This window comes from Silurus aristotelis (assembly GCF_946808225.1).
Source record: "Silurus aristotelis genome assembly, chromosome: 13".
In the NCBI taxonomy this organism is placed as follows: domain Eukaryota; kingdom Metazoa; phylum Chordata; class Actinopteri; order Siluriformes; family Siluridae; genus Silurus; species Silurus aristotelis.
In genome coordinates this window covers 13,674,312-13,700,847 of record NC_139586.1, presented here as the reverse complement: position 1 = coordinate 13,700,847, position 26,536 = coordinate 13,674,312, and the positions used below count along the sequence as shown (strand labels likewise).

General features: G+C 42.0%; 2 protein-coding genes across 13 annotated transcripts in view; both read right to left on the bottom strand.

The window, feature by feature from the left end:
• pmfbp1 (polyamine modulated factor 1 binding protein 1) overlaps positions 1-26,536 on the bottom strand; it is a 177,476-nt gene that overhangs the window by 71,304 nt on the left and 79,636 nt on the right. For 10 of the 12 annotated variants that reach the window (XM_083558353.1, XM_083558350.1, XM_083558354.1 and 7 more), the window contains 5 exons: positions 11,237-11,287; positions 9,187-9,270; positions 7,293-7,439; positions 2,334-2,417; positions 1,358-1,513 (listed from right to left, as the gene is read on the bottom strand). In XM_083558353.1, the coding sequence (XP_083414479.1) occupies positions 1,358-1,513; positions 2,334-2,417; positions 7,293-7,439; positions 9,187-9,270; positions 11,237-11,287 (522 nt within the window). Of the gene's footprint in view, positions 1-1,357; positions 1,514-2,333; positions 2,418-7,292; positions 7,440-8,153; positions 9,085-9,186; positions 9,271-11,236; positions 11,288-26,536 lie in introns of those variants that run through there. The other 2 variants (XM_083558359.1, XM_083558352.1) reach the window with 2 other exon arrangements.
• On the bottom strand, positions 13,734-18,198 carry LOC310735666 (uncharacterized protein). The gene is made up of 2 exons (XM_083558651.1): positions 16,031-18,198; positions 13,734-15,900 (listed from the first exon to the last, which is right to left on the bottom strand). The coding sequence occupies exons 1-2, from the start codon at positions 16,475-16,477 to the stop codon at positions 15,847-15,849; spliced, it is 501 nt and encodes a 166-aa protein (XP_083414777.1). The 5' UTR covers positions 16,478-18,198; the 3' UTR covers positions 13,734-15,846.

Sequence of the window (26,536 nt, the reverse complement as noted above, 5' to 3'; positions counted from 1 at the left end):
ACACACACACACACACACACACACACACACACACACACTCACACACACACAAAGTCAACAAAGGTGAATATATACACATCACCTTGACTATAAAGAAAAATGAGGGACATATATAAATAAATATAAGGCCGTATCTGCGCTGTGCTCCGGTAATAAATGTAGAGATTGGAAAAGAGATTCTGCTATGGTACACAGGATAAACAATAATCCTTTCTCCACTTATGCATATACACACACACACACACACACACACACACTCCTTACAAACTTTCTGATGAGTAATAACACGGGGTCGGCTATGAAAAATCAAGGCCATTCAGACAGCGTGAGTGTGTGTGCGGCCGAAGCGGCTCTCCTGCAGGGTGGTAATGGAGACCTGGGCCGCAGCCCCGGAGTGCAAGACTTATTTCAGGCTCGGATCCTCGGGCCACACCGAGCACACGCCGTTTCCAAATTACAGCCGGACACCGGGGTCACGCTGAGCAGCGCAGATTAATGAAAATAAAATTGCTACCTGTGTACAAATGAATGGCCTCGCTTCGGCCAGCTGCTTGGTAAATCTGAAATAAAGTTCGAGAGCTCTGGCTAAAGAAATGTGCTCTAAATTCAGTCAGGGGTAAAAGATAAGTGGTGGGTGCACATACGTACGCAGGGGGGTGGGGGAGATCGATTTATAACACAGCTATATTTTATAGCAAAAAAAAAACAAAAAACGTTCACACAATGAAAGATAATTCAAAGGAAAGAAAAAGTTAGACAAAAATTTTGCTCGTGAGCTTATAATGTGCCGTTATACGTGCCGATTAAAAAAAACAAAACTTTTTTCCAAGGAATACCAGACAGGAGGGTGTACTGTTATTAGAACATAATGAAAGGTAGTGATCTCAAAACACCAGTGTTAATTGTTTTCCAAAAATTACAGTGAAGTGTTTTATTCAGCATGTCACTTAAATGCTGTACTGTCATTCGCAAATGAGCATTTTTGATTCGACTGAGTAAAAAACTAAATATACTTTTTATTTACATAATGTGTGGCGCAAAATCAGATTGTTCTTTAGCTCACTTGCACTGCAGCAGCTATAAACCTGTGACTAGGAGCATTTCCTTATTGGAAACACCAGAACACGTGCTTCAAGTCGAATTGTAATGCATGATATTTCGGTTTTACATGGCGTGTGAAATATATAATGTCCAATCTTTCAATAATATCAAACTGGTGATTCATTATGTACAGCATAAGCATGTAAATCCTAAGCTTTTACCAACATGCACGACTGTAAATCTAAGCCAATGTGTGTTTGGCTTTATCATATGTGCTCAGTAAACAGTGATGCAGGTATGAAGTGACAGCTCCTACCCTCTTCTGGGCCTCCTGTGTCCCATGTTGGCAGTCGCTAAGGCAAGCCCGAGTGGCTGAGAGCTCTGCCTGAAGCTCCCTGAACTTCCTCTCAGTCTCCTGCTCTTCTTTACTTCCTCTCTGAATAGAGGACAGCTCAGCACTGAGCTTCTCCACCTGCAGAGCCACCACACACACACACACACACACACACACACACACACACACACACACACACACACACACACACACACACACACACACAGACACAGCAAAGGTAATGTAAGATACTTAAGACTGTAGTCTACTCATCTACACTTGTATACTGTAATGTTTTATGATCGCACTATAGGTTTCATTTTCAGTTTTCTTTATGTCATGCCGGGGAATTTGTCATCGCCACCAGGCGATATGGCCATAAAAGTGTTAATATCATGATAACTAAGGTCACAATATGCTTTAATAAGCTACTGTGATATGTTTCATGAAAAAAAAAAAAAATCATGGAAGGCTTATTCTTTTAATGCTAAATATACAATCTAGTAGGCATTTCTAGCAATTTCTGCAGAAAAAAAAACTTTAATGAGATACATTTCGAGAATGGAATATGATATTGTTGTGTAATGTAATCCATCCTTTCTTAAGGCTTCATCATTATGGCTCTAAATCTACATTTAAAGAGGCATTACGGCGCTGCCTATTAACAAACGCGATACTAAAATAAAACTCTGAATTCAGTTGCAAAAATAAAAGCTATTTTCCAACCCGGAGGCAGTCGTGAAAATCAAATCCAAACTAAAACGCTGAGGTCTGTTTTAAGTGACCTCGGATACGATTGAAAAAATGTGTGATGAACAAATGCGGCTGAAATTGTTACTGTTGTTTTCGGTTTAAAACTGTTAAGGATTGTAGAAGAGGAAGAACGCATTATCTACATAATATGGCATATAATGTAAAAAAAAAAAAAAAAGTTTCTGAAATGAAACTAATGAATTACCTCGGATTTATGCAAACGCTTATATTCCAGCAGAGCTTCATTCTCAGTCTCGACCTGGACCACACGAGTCCTTGCCTCAAATAGCTACAAGAAAGGAAAAAAACCCACTTTATTCAGCTAGAAACAAAGCAATAAAACATCCTTTACAATCCAGTACAACATGATCTGTTGCATCAAAGTCTAGTTTAATAGTTAATATGACCAAGGATTAGGTTCTTGATGCTATTATCAATCATCAAACTGCAGATCTAAAAAACATTTTATCATTCAATGAATGTAGGTCACATTTAAAAAGATGACCTGTTTTTTTTTTTACTTCAGTAAACACATAATGAACATTAAAGTGATGTGCTTGGACAAATAACTGCCCTCTGCTACAGTAAGTTCATAAGCTAAGAGAATGGCTAACGTGGTTACTTTTCTCTTTAAAGACATCATCAATCACGCTTTTTTTAGACACCATGCTTCACCCAGACGTAACTGACCTCAAAATATGACCTCAAAGTTTAAAATATATACAATCAATATATTAAACACTGTATAGACAAAAGTTTCTGAACAATAGACCACACAAATATTTATATTAAGTGTGCCTTTTGAACATCCCATTCACATTGTGCTGTGTTTTATTACACTCCCAACACTCTTCTTACACATTGAGTAGTGTGTAGTGATTCACTGGAACACACTATATAGACAAAGGTTTGTAAACACCTGGACCATACGATTTGTATGTACAGAATCTTACAAAAGTGAGTACACCCCTAACATTTCAGCAATTATTGTAGATCTTCTCAAGGGACAATGCTATAGAAATGAAAGCTGGATATATTTTAGAATAGTCATTGTGCAGCTTGTGTAGCAGTACAGATTTACTGTCCTCTAAAAATAATTCAACATACGGCCATTATTGTCTAAATAACTGGCAACAAAAGTGAGTACACCCTGTGATAACATCTGTAGGTTGTGTAACTATGCAAAGCCACATGTCCTATACATCATGTTCAAGTTTTTATCTGCTTGACACGAACATACAAATTTGTGAATCGTGTATTAGAGCAATCGTGTATTAGTGTGGTGCTTTGAGTACAATTCTCTCCTAATGACCACTGGATGTTCAAAACGGCACCTCATGGCAAAGAACTCTCTGAGGATTTGCGAATTAGAATTGTTGCTCTTTACAAAGATGCTGAGGTTATAAGAAGAGCGGTATCACCCTGAAACTGAGTTACAGTGCAGTGGCCAGAGTCATACAGAGGATTTCCAATACAGGTTTCACTCGGAACAGACTTCTCAAGGGTCCATCAAAGAAGTCGAGTCCTCGTGTTGTGCGTCAGGTGCTGCAGCATTGCTTGAAAGGTTGCAGAAGTGGAAAATCCGCCACATACTGCAACAAGGCGGTTTGCATGTTGTCTTCCCAGAAAGAAGCCTCTTCTGAAGCTGGCTCACAAGAAAGCCTGCAAACTGTTTGCTGAAGACAACCTGTGCAAGAACATGAATTACTTGAACAATGTCCTGTGGTCTGATGAGACTAAGATAAACTTGCTTGGCTCAGATGGTGTCCAGCATGTGTGGTGACGCCCTGGTGAGAAGTACCAAGAAAATTGTGTATTACAGTCAAGCTAATGGTGGTAGCATCATGGTCTGGGGCTGCATGAGCGCTGCTGCATACTGGGGAGCTCCAGTTTATTGAGGGAAACATGAATTCATGTACTGTGACATTCTGAAGCAGAACATGATACCCTCGCTCCAGAAACTGGGCTGAACAGCAGTATTCCAACATTATAATGAAGATAGAGAAGCGCCATGTGTCTAACATCCAGCAGCTCCGTGATGTCATTATGGAGGAGTGTAAGAGGATCCCAGCAACAACCTGTGCAGCTCTGGTGATTTCCATGCCCAGGAGGATTAAGGCAGATAATAATGGTGCTCACACAAAATATTTACACGTTGCACACAGTTTTTAAGATGTTCACATAGGGTGAACTCACATTTGTTGCCAGATATTTAGACAATAATGGCTGTATGTTAAGTTATTTTTAGAGCACAGTAAATCTGTACTGCTTTACAAGCTGCACATTGACTACTCTAAAATATATCCAGCTTTCATTTCTATAGTATTGTCTCTTGAGAAGATATTGAAATGGTTGCTGAAATGTGAGGGGTGCACTCACTTTTGTGACATACTGTATATTTTAAATATCCCATACCACATTTAGTCCCCATTTGCTGTTATAATAACCTCCACTGGGCAGATGTTTCACTAGATTGGGAGTATGATTATGGGGATTTGTGCTCATCCAATCACAAGGTTGGTCGTTAAATCAGTGTTTCAGTTCATCCCAATTGTGTTCAACAGGGTTGAGACTGGCGCTCTGTAGCAGGCCATTTAAAGTCCACATGTAAAGTCCTCCTCACACACCATCACTACCTGACCTCAACAATGCTATAGCGGCTACTTGATCTATATTCCTCACATACACATCTGGAATTAAATTGAACAATAACTATGGCCGTATTGTGTTCAGCACATAGATTATAATTTTTTTTTTTACAAGTGACTGATCAGATATAGCTTTCATGATAAATTAAGCGATCGCTTCCAAAACACAATCGCGCCACCATTCCCGTCCTCTCTCATTATTTGTCTGTGTCGTATAGACAGAATGGAGAAAAAAAGGAGAAAGTCGAGCAATCTGCACACGGCCCTAATGAGAAGCGGACAGGCCATGCCGGTGCTGAATTACTTTTCAGCCTCCTTCAACACGGCTCGCTCTCATTCTCTCTCCTCGCTCGAGCCTGCCGTGACGCTTAGCGACAGGTGACATGGCTGTTTCCTGATGGACGCTGCTATGCTGGCCTCTGATTGGTCAGCAGTTTTTTTTTTCTGAAGCAGGTGGGGAGGGTTGTGATATTCTTCGAGCTGCAGTGAAGCAAATCTTCGCCGGCTCCAGCACCAAGCCGGGGGCATCGTCTTGTTTGTTTATGCATCACACTGCCGCATGCTCATTACTGAATTTTTAGATGTACATTCAAAATGGCTCTTAATTCACAGGAGAACGTGCTGCTTGTACATTCACCGGTCTAGAAGACACAGGACTCGACAGACACACTGGACAGCTTGCTTGTATTTTTTTTTCTCTGCCGATGCAGGGATAATCCAGCTTTCAGAGGCGTCCCAACACTTGTCAGAGTAAACTGTCAGCCCAATAGAGCAGGGAAGTCTGTCAAACAGGCACAAACAGCCATCTTGGAATCCATATTGGGAATTAGGAATTGTGTTTAAACGAGCCTGTATTTGAACCCAGTCTCATAAGGAATGTCGGCCTAACTGAATACGAATACATTATTCTAGATTGAAGGAATAAACAAATAGAAATATTACAAAAGTTAAAACTACCGTATTTTCCAGAATATAAGCCGCTACTTTTTTCCCACGTTTTGAACCCTGCGGCTTAAACAATGAAACGGCTAATTTATGGATTTTTCCTGGGTTTTCCCGGGTTCGCAAGCTTCAAGACAAAAAACTGAGCCCCATAACATTAGACCAATAAAATTGCCGAACGGGTTCAGGTGAACCAATGAAATTCTTTATATTAAATCGCGCTCCCACTGAATCGGGCCGCACAACGTCATAAATATGAACACTCGGACTGTCTACATCATGCTGAAAACAACCAGGCATGAAAAAAACGCACTTCACCTGTGTTCTGAGCTGCACGGCATCGGAAGAAAAGCTTCACCGGTGGTGATTTTTAAACGTAAAAGAAAAACTTTTACTGAAAACGAGAGAGAAAACGAGAGAGAAATTGTTGTGAAAGGAAGGAGGAAGACAGTGAACAATGACTTTCTTGGTAGGCTACTGTTTAGATACAAGCCGTGTTATAGACACTTTCATTAAAGCCTGTGTAAAGTTAATTAGTTTCAATGTAGACACCTGCGGCAGGTGCGGCGTATTTATGTTTAAAATCTTTGTCAAATTCAGTGGGTGCGGCTTATATTTGTTGCGCTTTATAGTCCGGAAAATATGGTATCCTTAGTAGCTTCCTGGTCAGGATTGCTGTAGTTTAAGTCACGCTATAGGCTATATTTTAGGAAATGGAAACAAACCAAAGTTTTTAGAGATGCAGCTACAAAAACTATTGTGTAAGCAAGTACAAATATTAGTATAATAAAACACCTGCACAAATCTCTCACTTAGGCCAACTATATATTGGAGTGATGTAGCTGAGGTTGAGAAACTGTCAGCCCTAAAATGGACACACCCACACCCACACACACACACACACACACACACACACACACACACACACACACACACACACCATGCTGTATGCTGTTACTGAAATAAAAAATTAACAAACAAACAAATAAACAAACCTCCATTCTAAGCCACACCCCAATCCCGTATGAATCTGAATATAGCTAGAGCACTAAATGGATACAGATGCAGGCAGTGGCAACCATCTTAGAAGAATCAGTTCTTTCATCACCCATCATGCACTTGTACGTCATGCTAAACCTGGGCACATTTTAATGATACACCACATGTCTTCCAATCATCTGCACAATATACATCGCATTGTAATCACGTACAAGAGGCGGCGTGAAGATGCGTCACGTTACATATCAGATCATTTGAATTGAATGAATGCAGTGCTGGGCCAAGACCTCACAGACACAGACACGGCGTGCGTGTCATCTCCATATTGATCATAACACTGATCACTGCAATTACAGAGAAAACATGACAAGATGAGAGCTGATAAAAGGAAAGAATGAAGCTATTTAAAGCTTAAGATGCATATGACTGCACACACAGATAAAGGAAATGAGTCTGAGAGAGAGAGAGAGAGAGAGAGAGAGAGAGAGAGAGAGAGAGAGAGAGAGAGAGAGACAGAGGGAGAGAAAAAGAAAGAGAAGGCCTAAGCAGCCTGGGCCTGGTAGTGGTTGTTTTACCTGACCCTGTAGCTCTTGAGCGTTCCTCGTCGAGCTCTTGAGCTCAATGCTGAGCTGCTGGAGGCGGTTGTGTCCTCTCCGCAGCTCCTGCTGCTTCTCCTGCAGCTCCCTCTGTAGCTCCCACAGCCTCTGCTCCTGGATGTCCAGCTATTGAACGGTAAAAGGAGGCAGGGCGCAGAGGAAGAGAAAAATCAATCCACTACAAAGAGCCTCGCCTCTTGCGAAACCCTCCATGGATGCTATCCCAATGCAAAAAAAGACACGGATCCTTCCTTTGTCCCTCATCCTTAACGGCCCGATATTTTCCCCTGAATAAATAAGTTAAAATCAATCTCTCGTAACCCGAATGTGTAATCGTGCAGTTTTTGGGGTTCTTTTTTTTTTTTCTTTGGGCTCGAGAAGGTTAAAAAAAAAAAAAGTTAAAAACTGCGACAATGCAAAGCTTTTAACGCGATCAGGAAATGGACAAATGTAGAAAATTCCGAAAAACCATTTAAAATCCTCAATGAAAAAACTTGGATCAGGAAAGTTAAAGGCCCACAGTGTCGCATCGCAAAATAAATAATTAATCTCGTAATTAACGCAGAATTGTCACGAGAGGGAAAGAGAGAGAGGAGAGGGAGAGAGAGAGAGAGAAAGAGAGAGAGAGAGGGAGTAGTAGAGAGGAGGAGGACAACACAGACAGAAGAAGGAAGGAAGGAAGATGCACGCAGACGCCAGGGTACCGCTCCAGTCCAGCATCACGACAGATTGCTCTTCTGCTCCGGGACACAATGTAAAAATGGAGGCCTCGGCACAATCCCGAAGATCAATTAATCTGCCACGTTCATTAGAGGCCCAGAAATAATCCACAAAATTCACCTCCACCGCCTAACTCGAGCATGCCTTCTTCACCTTCTTCACCACTGACTGCGCTCTTCTGAGGACGAACGCGGCAAAATCGCTGTCTCTTCCCAGGTTCCTTTTTTTGGCATCCCACTCAAATTCCTGAAGTGTTCAAGAATTCAAGAAATGTGAGGGGAAGATAAATCTTTCTTTCATGGTTAATCCTAACAAAAAAAAAAAAGAAAAACAACAAAAAAAAAAAAACCCACCCCAGTCTCATCCCTACGCTCTTGCTTTCGGTGTGTGATGCAAGCCGATAACCCGGCTCTTTCTTTCTTTGCCTTACAATCGCTTGCTCGCTCGCTCCATTCTCCCCACCTAAACTGATCAATACTTCATTTAAATCGTGACATTAGCACACTACAAGTCGAAAAAAAGGGGGCAAAAACGCCTAGTTTTCGTGGTGAACGGAAGGAACAAGAAAAAGAATTCCTTTATAGAGAGTGATGGAGAGAGAATGTTTCTTTTGTTTTGTTCCGACTTAAACGCGTATGATGAAATGGATGCAAAGCGTTCGCCGGGGTTTTGATTGGAACTCCCCAGCCGCTCCCTGATCAATACTGCATTTGAATCGTGATGGAGGGTCGCCATTGCGCTGTCGTCCTGACGTGAAAATGAAATGCAAACACAGCTGCTGCTGTAATCAACACGAATTCCGGACGCTCTATTAAACCTGAGCGAATGATATGGCGCTTACGTGCGCCGTTATGTTTGTCTCGCTACCTCGTAACATAATTGCACAATATAAATGCCGCCTCACGCGTTCGTTTACGCATGCGATTTACAACGAGGGCAATCAATACAGTAGGACGCAAAATGCCATTGGCAAATGAGACACGATCACACACACACACACACACACACACACACACACACACACACACACACACACACACAGGGAAAAAAAAATTTCATAAGTTTTTGAAACACAGAATGAAGAATTTGGATGAAGCAAAATCGACAAATGAAAAAACAAATGACTTCTGGGTTATAATTACAGCAGCTTTACCTGAGCACTCTGGGAATCGCGGGCCTGATGAGACAAAAGCAGATCTCTCTGTAGCTTCTGGACGGTCGCGTCGCGATGTGTCAACTGCGTGTTTTGTCCCCCGGTGCCAAAGATGTCAGCAAGCCATCAAGAAATCCAAATGGAGTAAAACAAACAAGGCATGTACTAGAAATAATTTGCCTAATTCTCAAGCAAAGAGCCATTAAGTAGCCAATTCTAGTTATTGATCAGTTATTGATCACAGTGTGTGTGTTTGAGAGAGAGAGAGAAATTGACAAAGAGAGAGAATGAAAAAGAGAGAAAGGGGATGAAGCGAGATGAACAGGACCATAACCCTAACCCCTTTCTAGCTCTGGCCTGTAATGCTGAACGTGACCATTATTAGACAGCTCCTCAGTGCTACACAACTACTGTTTGTTTTAAGAAGTGATTACTGACATTTCGATGAACAGCACTTTCTCTGTTAGAATGACACAAAGCAAAATGGATGGAGTTTTGTTTCGTTAGGCAGAAGAGGTGCGCTGTCTATGGAAACGTAAAAGGTTATCAAGCGAGGCTCCATCTATTTATATCCTATGAGTGACCTATTTTCTTTATTTTTCAATTTTAAAAATTTTAATAAAAGTTTTTTAAAATTTTATTCAGTCATCTAAACATACAAATAATCAGTAAAAAAAAATAAATAATTTTAATTGCTGACTTTTTTGTTGTTTTAAAAATGGTGGTCCATTCCTTTCTTTAGCGTACCAGGATATTCTCGCCCATAAACCTAATTTGCTCTGCCAGGAGGTTATTACTTCAAAGTGGTTATTAGTTCACATTATAACTTGGTGCCGCCCAAGTGGCAGCCAGTTGCAGCAGCTCCTTAGAAATTTCCCCACTGTGGGACGAATAAATGTATATCTTATCTTATCTTATTTTATCATGCCTCTGCCAGAAGGTTATTCAGCTGGGTTTTCAAAAAGATGCAAAATACAACAAATATGACATTGCATGCGCTTTTTTTTTCTCTAATTTCAGCTAAATGGATGAAAAGCATGAAAAGGTGGCTATAATTCTGGAGTACTCTGTCTATCACTATACAGGGGGGTAAACCAGCCTTCAGACTTGGCACTGTAGCGTTTACCTACATCAATTTACATTTTAAAACCATATGATATGATTAATTAAAGATTATTAATAAGAGAATAAAACAAGAATTTCTAAAGACCCTCCAAAACCTGAATTTGATTTGAATTGACACAATGGTATAAAGAGTCACGTGCGATCCAGTCACATATTTAACACTCAAAAATGGAAATTCTGTTTGATAGAGTAATTTGAACCTTTGATGTTAAATACTACCTGCCTCATATTAGCATAGGGTGCTTTCAGGCTTAAATACTGAAGCTTTATGACATAGAGTCGTTAGTGACATTTGGTAATAAAATAATGATATTTCTATGTATCTAATAGACATCATCAATTCCAGGGTTAAACAAGCTTTTGTACACCATGGACCAGTTTGGTTTAGAAAACATTTCTGTGGACCGTTTGATGGGGCGTGTGTTCACGTGAACTGCCCACAGAGACGAAACCATATCATAGTTACGAGTCATCATATAGAATATTTTAGTTAAAGGCTGCTTTCTTTTTTCCTTTTTTTTTTTCTCATCAGCATCTGTCTCTTTGTTATCACCATTGTTGGGTCGTTTCTTGCCTTCTGCATTAGGGAAACTTTCGATGGGTGTTTGTTGAACACTCAACAATAATATTCTGAACCGGTTTTAAGTGTAGAAATGATGTTCACTGAAATCACCATATATAAATTTGGATAGAGGTTCTTTAAGTGCAAAACGCACAATTCATAATACAGCGCCATGTCATATTCTTGCTACCTGGTAACAGGGCATCTTCGGTCAGGTACTGAATCGTGACCTGGCGGTTGGGACTTCTGATCTGTTCTACTGAAACAGGAAGTTAACTAGTAAACTTGGCCAAGCATATTATCTGATGATCCGCCTTAAAAGCAGAAACAAAACTATGTGTGTGTTTGTGTGTTCTTCGCTACCTCACTCTTTAAGACTTCTAGTCCTCTTTCCGCCATTTGATCACTGGACACCTAAAGAGCAAAAATAAAAGCAAGTCAGGAAGTTCTCTCAGGAAAAACCAAGTGCGATCCGTGCAAATCTGTTTTATTCCACCGCATTATAAATGAAGTGTGATAAATGAAGCCCAAAGTTTGGAAACGTATAGGTGTATGTGATTAGACACAGCCTACTTCATGGGAGAAGAAATAAATCATCCCTTACACTGCAGGCTGTGAGTAGTCAGGAAGCGTGACATGATCTCCAACCTAAAGTATTTTAAGCGTTGATTAAAAGAAAACTGTATCAGATCTCATTAAAATCTACGATTTTATGTGAACCACTCAAATGTATATACATATGGACAAATACGGAGGGTTTATGCAGATGTATGTTTATTATTAATGAAACCCAATACACAACATAGAGCATGAACACAAAATATTCTTGTAAATGTTTGAAAGTAACTCTGGTGTTTTCATTTACCTGAATTATCAGGACACGTATATCATATCCTTCATTGCGAGCCTCGAAAGTTAAAAGTCCATTAAGACAAGTGCAGAGGTCACCGGGGCCCTACGCCATGCTCGCAGCCTTACATTAACATCTTTGGAGAACTGTTAGGTAATACTGATTGCTTTTTTGTCCCGCTCGCAATGGCATCCATAGCCTCGAACGAAAGCCTCAGTCTCAAGGACATTTGAAAAGCATACAATTAGGAGGTGAGCCTGCAGCATAGCACTCCTGTGAAGGTGCGGAAACATGGATTTTGGAAAGAGAGAGGATGTGTCTGTAACATGATGGCTGTTATGCTTGCTACCAACATGGATGTTAATGTGGAGTAAACAGATAAAGCTCTGTGTGTGCTGTGTTTTATGATTTCTTTTTTTTGGGCAGCAATACTAATATTCCTAAAATGTTACATTAACAAAAATAAAAAAGAAACGGTGCAATGGGAAAAGGTGTGTGTGTGTGGGGGGGGGATGCAGCAAGGTGATTGCTCATTCCGAGCAGCTTCAAGCAGCCTCGCTTCATCAGAAGGACACCTTTAATATTCGGACTTTTCACGTCACTCCTGGATAAATCCTTAGCAACCACCATGGCAACACACACCGACTCCGACGTGAAGTGCATGGCAAGATCCACCCACCATGAGAAAATGGACAAAAGTAAATAGGGAGAGAGAGGTAAGGGAGAGGGAAGTATATAAAGGAGGTACGATTCAAAAAGTAAAAATGTAATGCATTCATGTAACCCGAGAAAAAAAAAGGCAAAAGTTAGATGCATGTTAAAGATCCCACAAACGCAACATAATGTTCAAGTCTGGATGCTGACCTTTTCCAGGTCACTAATGCCAAAAGTACTTAAATCATAGTACTTACATAATGAAACATCTCATTTTTTTGTAAATTATAGGTCCCTATCCGTCTAAATGCATGAAGAATTTGTAGAAAGAAGTATTGATGTCTATGTGAAACCTGGAAATTTCTGCATTTCACCCCTTTGCATCTGTTTTCCTAGTTTCCGAAATTGTGGCTCAAAAGCTGATGAGTTCAGTCAAACTTCATTAAGTTTATAGCTGGGGCCCCTTACTCCCTGGTGACAGAGCTTGGAGGAATGAGCACATCGCCTGGCAGACTGAGCTATACTGCTCTATCTCACAGGTGGTGGAGGGGATTTAGAGGGGGGCTCTATCTATGTCACTACTCCCCCTTCCCTCCATCCACAGCTCTCTCTGTCTCGCTTTTTCTTTTCCCTCGTGAGGATCGGCAGGCCGAAGGGTCTCCGGTCTGTTCATCATTTTGCGATTGAGCTGCAATAAATCCAGGGGAAATACATTTATAAATGCATTCATGTGGCTGGGGAATCCATCTTGGGCTGCTGTCATGTGCAAGAGAGGGAGGATGTAAAAAAGGGGAGGGTTAACGAAGGTTAGGTCCGTTGCTGTGGTCGGCCATTTTCTCCTTTCGTAGCCATTTGCACAAGCTCAGTTATAAGCTCATTACTTTCATTGCTCTTTTCAGCAACCCTCTCCACCCCTATCAGTCAAGGTTTTTAGGGACCAAAATAATTACGCAACCTATCATGAACTAAACTATGAACTAAATTATTCTTTTTTAAGACTTGGTACAAATCCTTTCCTCTGCATGTTTCACTAAGTCAGATTTAAGACTTTTTTAAGACCATTTTAAGGATGAAATTTAAGACCTATATCAAGACATCAAAAACGCAACTGGCTTTAACCGAGCGAATTCAAGACTTTTTTAAGACCTAAAATTGAGATATTTTTAAATTTAAGTCTTTATTAGATTTTTTAAGACCCGAATAAACCCTGCTTCAAAATGTGAAATGTAGCTTAATTGGATTAAGGCCAGGTGATTGACTCAGCCGCTACAGAACCTTCATCCTAACCAAGTTTTTCAAATTATTATTCACCTTTAGTGCTAAGAGCAGCCCAATGGGCATTTTGATTAGGTCAGAGAACGTCTCTAGGTCACGTATGTAACCCTAGTTCCCTGAGGGAACGAGACGCTGCGTTGAAACGCTTTGGGAACGTGCCCGAGTGCCCGAGTGTTCACGCTCTAAAATAATTTGTGTAATTATTAAAAAATTGGACGCTGGCCGTCACCGGTGAGGTTACGTCACTACTAGGAGTATAAAACGCATATGAGTAAGGCCAGCGTCAGCTTCTGTACGGGAGAAGGACACGCTGCAGGGACACCGGAGGTGTGGCATAGAGACACAGCGACACACAACAATCCACCTGCACAGAGTCTGCTTATTAGCAGGGAGGCCTCTCTTGGGAGGGCCGTAGCAGACAAACAGCTGATCGGTCCTTCTCCAAAGACTTGTCCTGTGAACGTAGGTGTCCAGTGAGTGCAACGGACAGAGCCAGTTCAGTTGCTCCTGGTATGGGGCCTGGAACGGAGGAGGATAGAATGCCTGTAATCTTACGGGTCATGGTACAACCGAGGTAACCTTGAGTAACCCATATGGGGGTACAGAAAGGCACTGGACATACCTGGGGTAAACTCCAGGAAGGAGAGGGCCACAGCAGGGGCCACAGCCACAGCCTCCACAGCTCTGGGCTGGGGTGAAATATGGCTCCTCAGAGGAATCTCCCATGGAGTGTGCTTGAGGAGAGCTACCAGGTCCGTGAACCATGGTTTGCTCTGCCACCTTGGAGCTACCAGGAGGAGATGGACTCCATCCCGGGGGGAAACTCTCTCCAGAACTCCTGGAAGCAGCGTGACTGGGGAAAAGGCATACAAATGCAGCCTCGGCCACACCTGAGCCATGGCGTCCATCCCCAGTGAGGCTGGAGGAGTAAGGGAGAACCAGAGAGGACTGTGCATCATCTCTCAGGACACGAACAGATCCACCTGAGCTCTTCCGAATTTCTCCCAAACCTTCTCCACCACACGTGGTGACCTCTGAGGTCTGAGAGGAAATGCTTCAGTGCTAGAAGCACGGCCAGCATCTCTAGGCAGTTGATCACTCATGATCGCTCCCCACCCCATGAGGTACGCATCTGTCATTAGCATTAAGCGACGACTGGGGACTCTCAGCGTGGGGCCTAGAGACAGGAACCGGGGATCTCCAAACATCTAAGGCACGTAGGCCCTCTGTGATAACCCAAAGGTTTCTGTAACTGCTTGACAGTGAGAAGCTGCCCTTCTTTGACCTTCCTGAGAGCTGTATGGATGGCCACAATGCAGGCAGGGGAAAAATGCGCACGCAAAGTAGTCGAATCCGATATGACACCGAGATAAGTGGTTCTCTGTAAAGGAGAAAGCACACTTCTCCCGGCGTTCAGCCGAAACCCCAACACCTTCATGTGGGTGGAAACGGCATCTCAATGCCGGACCGCCAACTGCTCTGATCGAGCTAGGATCAACCTATCGTCGATGTAGTTGGGGATGCGGATGCCATTAGACCTCAGGGGAACCAGAGCCGCATCCACACATTTTGTGAAGGAACAGGGTAAAAGGGCAAGGCCAAACGGTAGAACCCGGTATTGGTAAGCTTTGGCCCCGAAAGCGAACCTTAGGATTTTCCTGTAAGAAGGTAGAATGGATACATGAAAGTATGCATCCTTTAGCTCTACCGTGACAAACCAGTCCTCGCAGTCCTCGCTCTTGAACCTGAGATCATTAAGAAAGGGGTTCAGCTGACGTAGATCTAAGATAGGACGCAACCCTCCGTCCTTTTTGGGAACTATGAAGTACCGACCGTAGAACCCGGACTCTTATTCTGATGGAGGGACCACCTTGATGGCCTCCTTCCTCAGGAGTGTTTACTTCCTGTTCCATGACCAGAGCCTGCTGGCTTCCCACCAGAGTGGAAAGAACCCCGTGAAAACAGGGCGGAGGAGACCTGAACTGAATGGAGTAGCCTCACTCTACAGTGTGCATGACCCACTGAGACACATCTGGAAGAGCTTTTCAAGCTTTCAAAAAGTGCCTCAGGGGTATCAGTCTCTCGAGACTGACCTACAGTGTGCCTAGAGCTGGAGCAGCGCCCTGAAACGGTTCTAGGTGTGGCAGGATCTCTTGGACCACAACGATGCCAGGTGGAAACCAAGGAGAGAGCTCTAGCTGGCTGTGCCCTGAAGCACCGAGGGTGGCAGGGTTAATGGACCAGGTCCCTGAGGGGTCCGGGACAAGGCGGGCACCGGATAAAACGGTGTTTCTGCACCTCCCAGTGGGAGGTGGAGGGTTGCGGTTGGGGCTGCGCCCGCCGAGCAGCGTGGGAGGTACCTGAACATTTGCGACCACCGAGCTTACGGAGTCGACAAAGAGGCCAGAAGGGGTCAGCGGCACGTCCAGCAGTATGGCCCTGTCTCTATCAGATATTTTTGACAGAGTGAGCCACAGGTGCCTTTCTGTGGACACCAGGGCAGCCATAGACTGGCCAATGGCCCTAGCAGTCTCTTCAGTTGCTCTGAGAGCCAGATCCACCATACAGCAAAGCTCATCAAAATGGCTGCCCGAGGCACCTCCCACGTCCAACTCATGCAGCAGGTCAGCCTGATATGCCTGCAACACCGCTATGGTGTACAGGGATGCAGGGGCTTGACCTGCTGAACCATAGGCTTTACCCATGAGCGCTGTGGTATTGCGTAGGGGCTTCATGGGCAATGGCACGTGGTACAACCTCCGTAAGCTCCTAGGCTTCCGTACCGCAGAGGGCAAAGGTGAAGCTGCAGCTCGAGTTCCTTCCATACATGCTCATGGAATATGATGAAATGGCTTTGGATCATGAGCAGATCCTTTTCTTTTACATACTCTATTACTATTATTCTGCTACAAGTTGAACTGTTGCTCCATAAATGCATGTGCTTTTTTCCCCCAGATGTTTTTGAAACTCTGATCTAGTCTTCCTGTTTTTGAAGCTTATTCATGGTTAATATTTTGTGGTAAACCCTTGCCTCCTGATCTGGCCAACAGGAAAACTGTGGAAAAGAATTCACATTCATTTACCACAACTGTTTCCTGTGGATTTTATGGGCCTTTTGGTGATCATGAGATCCCCAAAGCGTTCTTTCTTTTTAAGATTGTACCAAGTAGTTGATTTAGCCACATCTAATCTTTTTGCAATCTCTGTGATGGGCTTGCTTTGATTTTTCAGCCTAATAATGGCTTTGGACTTCGACTGCTTGAAATCAACTCTAGGCCCTTTATCTACTTACTTGTAAGTAAAATAACATGGGAATAACAGACATCTGGCCTTGGAACAGCTAAGCAACCGGCCAATTGTCTAAATTACTTTGGGTCCTGTAAAAAAGCGGGCGACCACATATATAAAAGTGCCCAGTGTATACCAAATACTTTTTTTTATGTACGGCCATAATACTGTGGTGAGTTCAGATGCATACTTAACACAAAAATGAAAAGAAAAAAAAAAAAGAAAAAACTTTTATCACATGCATTACCTGACCGTTTAGAACTCTGAACTCTGCTTACAAATACTGCTTACAAATTGTTCTCAACCATGAAGGACACAGGTCTCAAACACCTATTAAAACCTAATTTAAGCATTATTCTAAGCAGAAATATGACTCTTGGTGTGCAGGAGGGGAGATCTGTGCGTCGTCTGGTGACTATTTACAATGAGTTTGCAGCAAGACTATGCTGGGTACAGCTCTTAAAGGTCTCTGGCTCCAACAAATCTGAGAGACAAGGCCACTATAAATGGATTTCTTATTTCAATTCCAATATAAAATTCAATCCTGGGTAATAAAAAAATGTTGGGGTGAGAGGACAGGATAACACACACACGTCTTCTGTGGTATCTCAAGGCAGCATGGGGCTATTACAAAAATTACGATGACAAACACCAGGGCAGGAATCCATTAAAATGCATATATAGGACTTACATTACCAAGGGATGGGGGAAGCTTCCACCCTTAAGGGTTATTTAGTTTGACTATTATAATGTTTCCCTGGAAAAATCCAGATTTGTTTGTGGACCTGATGGGATGGAAATGCTCAAACGTAAAACACCTGAGCTGCAGAAAGTGCTGTGCTACATATTCATGCTTGTCCACAGCTCTGTCTGAAATTTGGAGTCAAGGGATAATAGGAATCTGTAAGAGTGAGGAGAAACTGGATGCAAGTAATTACAGCGGTATTTGGGTGATCTGAAGTATGTAGGAGCAGTTTAAAAAACAGAATCTTGAGCCTCATATAACAGAACACAATTTACTAATCAATAAGGTGCACTGTGTGGATGAGGGGAATTCAAAAAGACATGTAAATCGTGACATGTTGATGTTTCTTCAATCAGTAGAGTAGTATATTTATGGCATTTAAAAGTATTATATACTTAGCATTTAAGCTGAAACAGTCCACATCCCTTGCACAGAACAGAAAGCTAGATTCTTCACTCTACACTATACAGACCTGGTTACCTACCACACATCAGCAACTGGAATTCCTGGTACTACACCCCGGATGTCTGAAATGGCAGACGTTTGATTGTTAAAATGTGACACCGCCCCCTAGTGCACAAGCGGCCAACCTTATGTGTCATGTAGATGTGTTGTGCCATTACAGCAGAAATCTGGTAGCTGTTTCCAAGTCAGTAAACAGCTGCAGAGATATTTTTTAATTCTTGATACTACTCTATAGAAAAGTGGCCCTGTTGAGACACACGTTTTACCATGTAAATTGAATCCCTCATTAATATCTTGTGAGTGAAGACATTCAGGGCATGGCCTTACTTCATACATTTACAACAGCCATTGCAATAGTGTATTGCATTTATGTCTATATGGGACAATGTGAATTGCTAAAAAAATAAAAATAAATGCTATGCAAATACATTTGAACTGAATTTTATATAGAGAGAGTCAATAAGCTTGACTCTAACGGTCATTTTTGATACTATCGCCAATCATTCCAGGATGAGAACATCAGCGGTGCTCTGTGAAATCTAGCTAAGATTGCAATTCAACTGACTAAGAACTCATCTAGATTTAAAGGTATAATCAATTTTATCTTTCCGGTGCTGCAAGACTTTTACCCCGGCAGGAACATGGCCATCGAAAGACCAATCAGGAGTGTCCCTGGAGTGTTTCTAGGGGCAGCACTAAATCAGATTAGCTGATGCGATGTTAATTCTGAGCAGCGTTTCATTAAAAAGATCATCTGCGCCGAGGACTTGTGTCCTTTTGTGTAAACTAATAAAGACACATTATGCTTGCTTTAATCATGTTTAAGTGTTGGGAAAAGCAACAGACGTGCCTGAAGGCACATATCTTTCCAGGTCAAAGATGACCAGAAATGTACCCATTATCACATAGAGACAAGAGTTGTATTTTCCCAAAGATGTCTAAATTCTATGTTTCCGAATATGCTCCATTGCTCGAGATGCCTCTTTAGGTATTTGCAGAGACCTCGGTTGATTGTGTTTCCAGTGCAACCTGGGATAGCAGCCATAGTTTTGCAAGGGCATATATTTTTGCTTCGAGAAGCTCTTTTGAGCATAATTTTGCTTGTGCGGACGTTTATGTTGTGTACTTATGTATTATACGCGCATTCATGGTGTGTAAATGAATTACATTGTGCAGTAAATGTGAAGGTAGCTGAAACAAAAGTCGGTGGGTGCATTAAATTTGTAGAAACTCATCAGCTCTTTTTCTGTACGTAAAAAAAAAAAAAAGGGGGGATTAAGTCCCTCTCAAACAAAACCATTTGCTGTTTATCAGCAGAATGACGGCTTGAACCGAGGCAATAAGTCCAATATCGGGCGTTCCATCTCCGTGAGCATTTGTAAGTGTCTGGGTTTCTTGATTATCTCGCTGACTTTCTAGCACCTTCTGCCACCACATGCTGCGATGTATTAACTGAAATGAGGTTGCTGTCCAGGTCGTCCTACATTCCTTTCTGCATCTCTCTGTCCCTTGCTTTTTTTTTTCCCTCCTCCTGCTTGCTGATAATCAGTGACCGAAAGCCCTGTGCGCTGCCACATACATTAACATTCAGCACTGCTTCTCAGGCTCCCTCCCGTTCCTCACCACCGACAAACAAAAGGTTACACCTCTCTCTTCTGGTCTTTTCTCTCGGGCTCGCTCTTTCCTGGGGTCTCTCACACGCCTTCGTGCTTTTTCTCGTTTTGCGTTGGAGAATTTCCACTCTCTTATCTGGCGCAAACAGGCGAGACAAATGCTTTAACGTGGGCAGCCGGTGTGGCGGCGAGGACCAGCAGATAAATCGTAGATGAGCCAGCGTGAGCGCTGTTAACATAATCCCTGCATTCTTACCTTGCTGGTGCTACGAGTCGCTAACTCCCGTGTTGTTCATAAAATATTGAAGCATATATATTTAGACAAGGCTGTGTGTCTGTATGATTGTGTGTGCTTGTGTGACATGTTATGTGGGTGATGTGTGATATACAGCATTACATGCTGATGCAAAGATCTTTTAATCAGGGTGTATGTGTGTGTGTGTGTGTGTGTGTGCGTGTGTGTGTGTGTGTGCGTGCACTATAAGTGGGGGTGAGGTTTATTGAAGAATATTAAAGACTGTCAGTATAAAATGCTGATGTACAGCACATTGCTTTCAATCTTCCTCCACTCGCCTCCTTTGTGATCACCAAGCAATTACTGGTGGGGGGGCGAAGCGTTGCATCGCTTCGTTTTTGTCCTCCCTAACTTTAATTGCTTAATGCATCCTTTACTGTCGCCCCACTCCCACCACACTCTCTGGTATACAGTGGCTGCTTCTCGGTAATTAAACTCAAAGCCGCAAGTGAAGAATCAGCATGAACCGCTGCACACGGTCCACACACACACACACACACACACACACACACACACACACACACACACACACACAAAACCGTGCTCCTCTGATATCTGCAAACAACAGCTTGTTGTCACAGATGAGAGATGACATGATAGCACGGTTTATTTGAGGAAAATATCAGTAAGCTCGATGTTCACAAAAGAAAAGCCTCTTTTTATATATATATATATATATATATATATATATATATATATATATATATATATATATATATATATATATATATATATATATATAAAAGCCTTTTTATATCTTAACATTTCCTGTTCAGGAATTACACAAGCTTTTTTCCAAGTCCAAGTCTTTTCACGTTACATAATCTAATATATAATTTGTTTTCTCTGATATTTGATCCACAATATATATATATATATATATATATATATATATATATATATATATATATATATATATATATATATATATATATATATATATATACATACACTTTTTTGTTTGTTTGTTTTTTACTCAGATATTGGCTCAAGACTGGTGTTACATCTTCAATATGAGCACTCTGACTATTAAAACCTGTTCATTTAATCACAAACCACATTGAGAGAATTTTGCACAAAAACAGTCCAATGAGTTTCAATGAAGGTTTAATATTTGCACTTGGATATAACAAGCCTGGAGCAGTCAGGCAGAAAATAAAAATGTGGCTGGTGAAAATGCAAATCCAGCTGCAAGAACGACGACAAAGTGTATCTGGGTGAATTTGAACCCTGCAAGATTTGTCAAACACGGCTGTTAAACGCAACAACGAGGCAAATGCACTTCAGTTCGAGTACCTTTATTTTTTAAACCTTTTTCCCTTTTTCATTCACAGCAACAGCTTATTTTTTTTAAAACATGCTCTCTGAAAACCCTGGAATGTCAGGTGATCTCCACAAATCCAAAATGGCAGAACTCAACGATACTTTTATCTGCAGTATTTTTACTTCTTGCACTGTAAAGTATACAAGTAACAGTGTGGCTTGTGACAAAGAAAACAGCTCCCGAGGGGCACCGAAGGAAAAATTTTTGAATCCCAAAATGCCAAAGCCATCTCTAAAGTGTCCAAGCGAGACAATCTGGCTCTCTGTGAGGCAAAAAAAGCATTTCTGTTAGTTCATCACCTGGAAATCATAGCAACACTCCCTAAACAGGGACGTTTTCAAGTTAAGTTATAGCTGATGCTTCTGAAAAAGAGTCTGTAATTGAGTGTTAAATACTTATGCACTATTCTACTGACATTTTGAAGTGGAAATAGTCTAAATAGTGTGTTTAATTTAAAGTGCTCTGCTGTTATGGACATTTCTTGCTGTTACTTAGACCACCAAAGGGGGAAGAAACTACACTGGCAGCAGCCATAGCTACAACCTAGACAAAATAATTCTTTTTAGGAGTTCTGCTATAGCTATTACTTGTATTATTCCTCATTTGCTATCAAATAAAAAATGTCATACTACCCTTTGAAAATTCTACACTAAAATCCATAGATTCTGTAGTGCACAGTGTAAGTGCATAGTGTTTAGCATGTCATATTGGTATATAGCCAAATTTAGGAGAATGGGGGGGGGGGTGTTGACAAGGGGTCACACAATCAGTGCGCATGGCCTTTTCTATCAATATCATGTTTGAAGAAGCTGATTGAAGCTCCAGATTTAGTTGAAAATGTTACATAAATAAAATATTGTGTAGTCTGGGTTTTAAACATGCTCCGCTCACGTTTTAGTTACAGCGAACCACATACTGTTACACACATAATGGAGAATAAATACACACTGTTAGATAGTCATAAAAACAAGCACACACACACACACACACACACACACACACACACACACACACACACACACACACACTATTCTAGTTACGTTATGAAGCAGGAGCCGAACCTCCGTGCTGGAACGGCCGTGCGCAATAAAAATTCCTCTTCTTTAATTAACTTTTATGGCTGACAAAGAGGACACACTGACACCTGTCCTACGCTGGGCTGCGGTTTATTACACCCCCACCCCTCATCTTATACATTGGCGAGTGTGTAGTGTTCCACTGTGTGTATTACAAGCTGTATGGAGAGGAAAAAAAAAAAAGAGAGAGACACTATATGGACAAAAGATAGTGGACACCTCACCCACCATAAAATTCTACTGTATGTGCTTTTTGAACATCCCATTTCACATTTAGTCCCAATTGCTATATATATATATACAGTGGAACCTGGGTATGTCGATGGCCTAGGGGACGGCAAAAAGCGTCGAGATAACCGATGATCGAGATAAACGAAAACCAATATGGCAGCAATATATGAAAGTGCTTTCATATATTAACGTGAAATTTCTTTATGTACATGATGTGCGTTAATAAATGAGAATGTACATGCACGTGTTTTTGGAGGTTTTTTTACACAACAGCGTTGCCGCGATTTGTTTGATGAAGGCATGCTATAAAAATGTACATACATGTTTGTTAACAACAAAAGGCATATGTGCACCAACTTTCAGCAGAGATTTACCAGTATACAATACAAACCACCGTCGATTCTCAAAACAAACCTTTATTATATTCTCCAACATTGCAAACACAAACATCGCTCACAAAATCACAAAAAACGTGCGGGGTGTAGTTCGTTTTTACAAAAAGCTAACCAGTGTCAACATTAAATTCTCGAGTCATTTCACTCTGACACACAGCTCTGAAAAGTGTCCTACACCTGTAGCATCTGTAAGGCTTGATTTTTCCGTCACATCCGCGAGTTTTTCCGCAGCTGCACAGTGCCGTCTCACTACCATTTTTTCGCGTATATAAGATGCACCCTGGGTCAGGGGTATGTAAAAATTTCTATAAGACGCGTCTTATATATGTGAAAATAAGGTAGTGAGATGGTGACGTGGCAAAAGCCGGCGATTGGTCATGTGGATCGAGATAACCGACGTTAAGTGCCAAATTTGCCCCCCCTTGTGCTCGAGATATTAGGGTTCGTCGACATAAAAGAATCGACATAATCGATTAAAAATGCTTAGACAAAGCGAGAATTTGGCGGTTCCCCTTAAAAAACGTCGACTTAATAGGGTTGGCGAGTTAACCGAGGTCGAGATAAGTGGGTTCCACTGTATATATAAATCTCCATTGTTTTGGGAAGATGTTCCACTAGGTTTTCGAAAACGGTTGGGGAATTATGTGCTCATTCATCTACAAGATTTTTAGTAAAGTCAGGCCCTACTGAAGGGTGAGGAGGCCTGAGGCGCAGTCAATGTTCCAGTTCATCCCAGAGTGGTTCAATAGGGTTGAGGTGGATCTCTATAGCAGTACACTCAAGAGTACAACCCATCTTAACTATATCTTCATGAAGCTCACTTAGTGCACAGGGGGTATTGAATTTCCTAATTTATGTAAAGGGAAATTGTAATGCTTCCCCACCCAAAGACATCAGATACAATTGTGTGCCTCCAACTTTGTGGTAAGTTTGAGGAGGAGCGACATAAGGCTGATGTCCCAATACTTTTGTCCACAGAGCGTATGTGAGAATTTCGACTTTACTACAGGACTTTGTTTCTTTTAGAAAACGAACTCGCCGCGTTTTCCAACATCATATCACTCCGTTTCTCAATCCCATGAGTCAAACATTCCTTATATCTCCACCTACACATGCCTTGAACTAGATGCACTTCGCTGTCTACATGGGGACGAGCTTGTCTAAAAATACTTTGCGAAAAGCCCACGGTCATTTCAGGCTGAAAGATTCTCGCCGCTCGGCACGGACTGTAATTAGCGCTGCTCAGTTAGCGCCCAGCTATCTCCTGCTTCAAGCTAAAGAAAAAAAAAAGGGAAGCGTGATTTGATCAAGATATGAAACCCGCTGCTGGCTAGGGCGGATATTAGTCTATGAATGGTGCTGGGGTTTTATGCGAGAGTCATCTAGAGAAGGCGTTCTTTTTTCCATCTAGTTTCATTCACTATACCTTTGAGAAAATCAAATCTGTAACCTCGTGACCGCACAGAAAGGAAACACACTGCTGTCTTGTATCAACAGATGCTGGATTAGCAATTGTGAGACAAATAATCAGTGAAGTGTTTCTTACAAAGCAGAGCGTCCCTAGATTTTTCTCTGAAGCCATTTCATTTAGCCATCGAGTGCTAAAAAAAAAATAAAGCCTATTTGGTAACAGCCTTGTGTCGTGTATTTCTAGTTTAAGGCTTTTTTCGCATGGGAAATAAATGAGTAGAAATCTCAGAAAGTTGAAAGACGACAAAAGTAAAAAAAAAATTTTTATTGAAAAAAATTAACCTTCTACCTGTTTTCTTACTTATTCCAAAAGTGGCACAAAAGCCTCGTCACAAAAAGCTACTTCTCTTTGATCAGGATCGCACTTATCCGTGTAAAAATGACCACGACGTTCACAGTTTTTAATAAAAATCCATAAAAGTCCTTCGAAATTCTCAAAAGCTACAAGCACTATTACCGAGCTCACTATACTAAAAAACCAAACAGACACGCCTTTATTCGCCTCGTATAGTGTCTGTGTTGAAGCTTTTAAAGAACTTACAGGACTTCTTATTGTTTGGCTGAGAATTCAATTTCTTTCAAGGCCTCGGTTATGTACGTTAATTTAGCATCGTCTTGCGTTCGGAGTGAAATTGCGATGAATTTGTATAAAATGCATTTGCACATACAATTGCACATCCTTACAGAAGGTCTGAGGGTGAAGGCTTTTGTAATAGGCAACATTAAAATGCCTGGGCTTTAAAGCAGCTCTGACTTGCTGACTTGTGCTCAAGAGCTCTCGTAACGTGTAGCTCGCGTGAAGTTGTTGAGCCGAGACGAGTCCATGTGACTTCAACACGGCGTGGCTACGCAGGGGGAAGGACCAGCTATCGACTTCCTTTATTGATTTTGGCAAAGGAGTGGAGTATTTACAAATCAAAACAACTTTTAATCCAGTGTGTTGATTGCATGCTGTTGAAATCAGAGCTGTGCAGCTGCAGAGGCTTTGGAAATAACGGCAGACCTAAAACTCACCTCCTTTCACACACCAATGACGAAAAGCACCGTCCTCTCCAAAAAAACAACAACAACAACAACCCAAAAACCGGATCACGCTTAGGAGTGATTATCCGTCCTCCGAAATGGCAAAGAAATCCAATTTATCCTGAGTGATTATTTATGCATTATTCTGCTGCTGCACCCCCACCCCTTCTTTAGCACCCTTTTCCAGAACCTTCCATCAGGCCTCTAGAGTTGCACCCTAACTTTGGGATATGCTAGCCACGCTCTCTGAGGGGTTTTATGGGATCCTGATGTGGTGTGATGAAGAATGGAAAAAGTGCTTAACCGCGTTATTAGCGCAGAGGGCGCGATTAAAAGTGTCCTCAGTGATGAGGTTTTAAAGCGACACGGGTCTTGGCCTGGTCTGATTGATGGCCAGGGATGAGTGATTAGACGTGGGGGGGGTTACTGCAGTAATCCGCTCGCATTTTCTTTTTATCTGCAGGAGCTCGGTGGCTCTTCTGCTTTTTCCTCTGCTCCTGCATGCTGTAAACTCTTTTACTGCAGCATAGAAAAAGCTTTACAGCCACGGAAACTGGGGAAGGGGAACGGGAAAAAAAAAGAGAAAAGAGAAATAGACGACGCGTGTGCATGTCTTTAATTCTCCGGCGCGGCGAACGCCGAGGCTCATTACCGCAGCCCGTCTTTCTCTCGCGCGCACGCTTCTTTGGAAATGAATTCTGTTGTCACCCGACGTCAACTCACAAGGGGATTGGAGGAGCGCTTGCTTGCGCGTGACTATCCATCTCGCGCCTTCCTCCAGCGCCGCTCTGTCCATTTTGCTGCAGGGAGATACGGCACCGTGTCGAGCTGATGAATAATAAAACGCGACGGGATAGCTCGGAAGGGGGAAAAAAAGGGCGGGAAAAAAACCAGTATCCTAACAAACACACACTCCCCAGCACACAGCGCATTAGAGAAACAACAGCCCACAATAATGC

What these genes read in the sequence shown, in the direction of transcription:
- LOC310735666 (XM_083558651.1), bottom strand. Translation starts at nt 16,477, where the DNA reads ATGGAAGGAACTCGAGCTGCAGCTTCACCTTTGCCCTCTGCGGTACGG. An exon ending in TTGTCGACTCCGTAAGCTCG is followed by an intron (nt 15,901 to 16,030) that starts GTGGTCGCAAAT and finishes CGGACCCCTCAG; the next exon opens with GGACCTGGTCCATTAACCCT.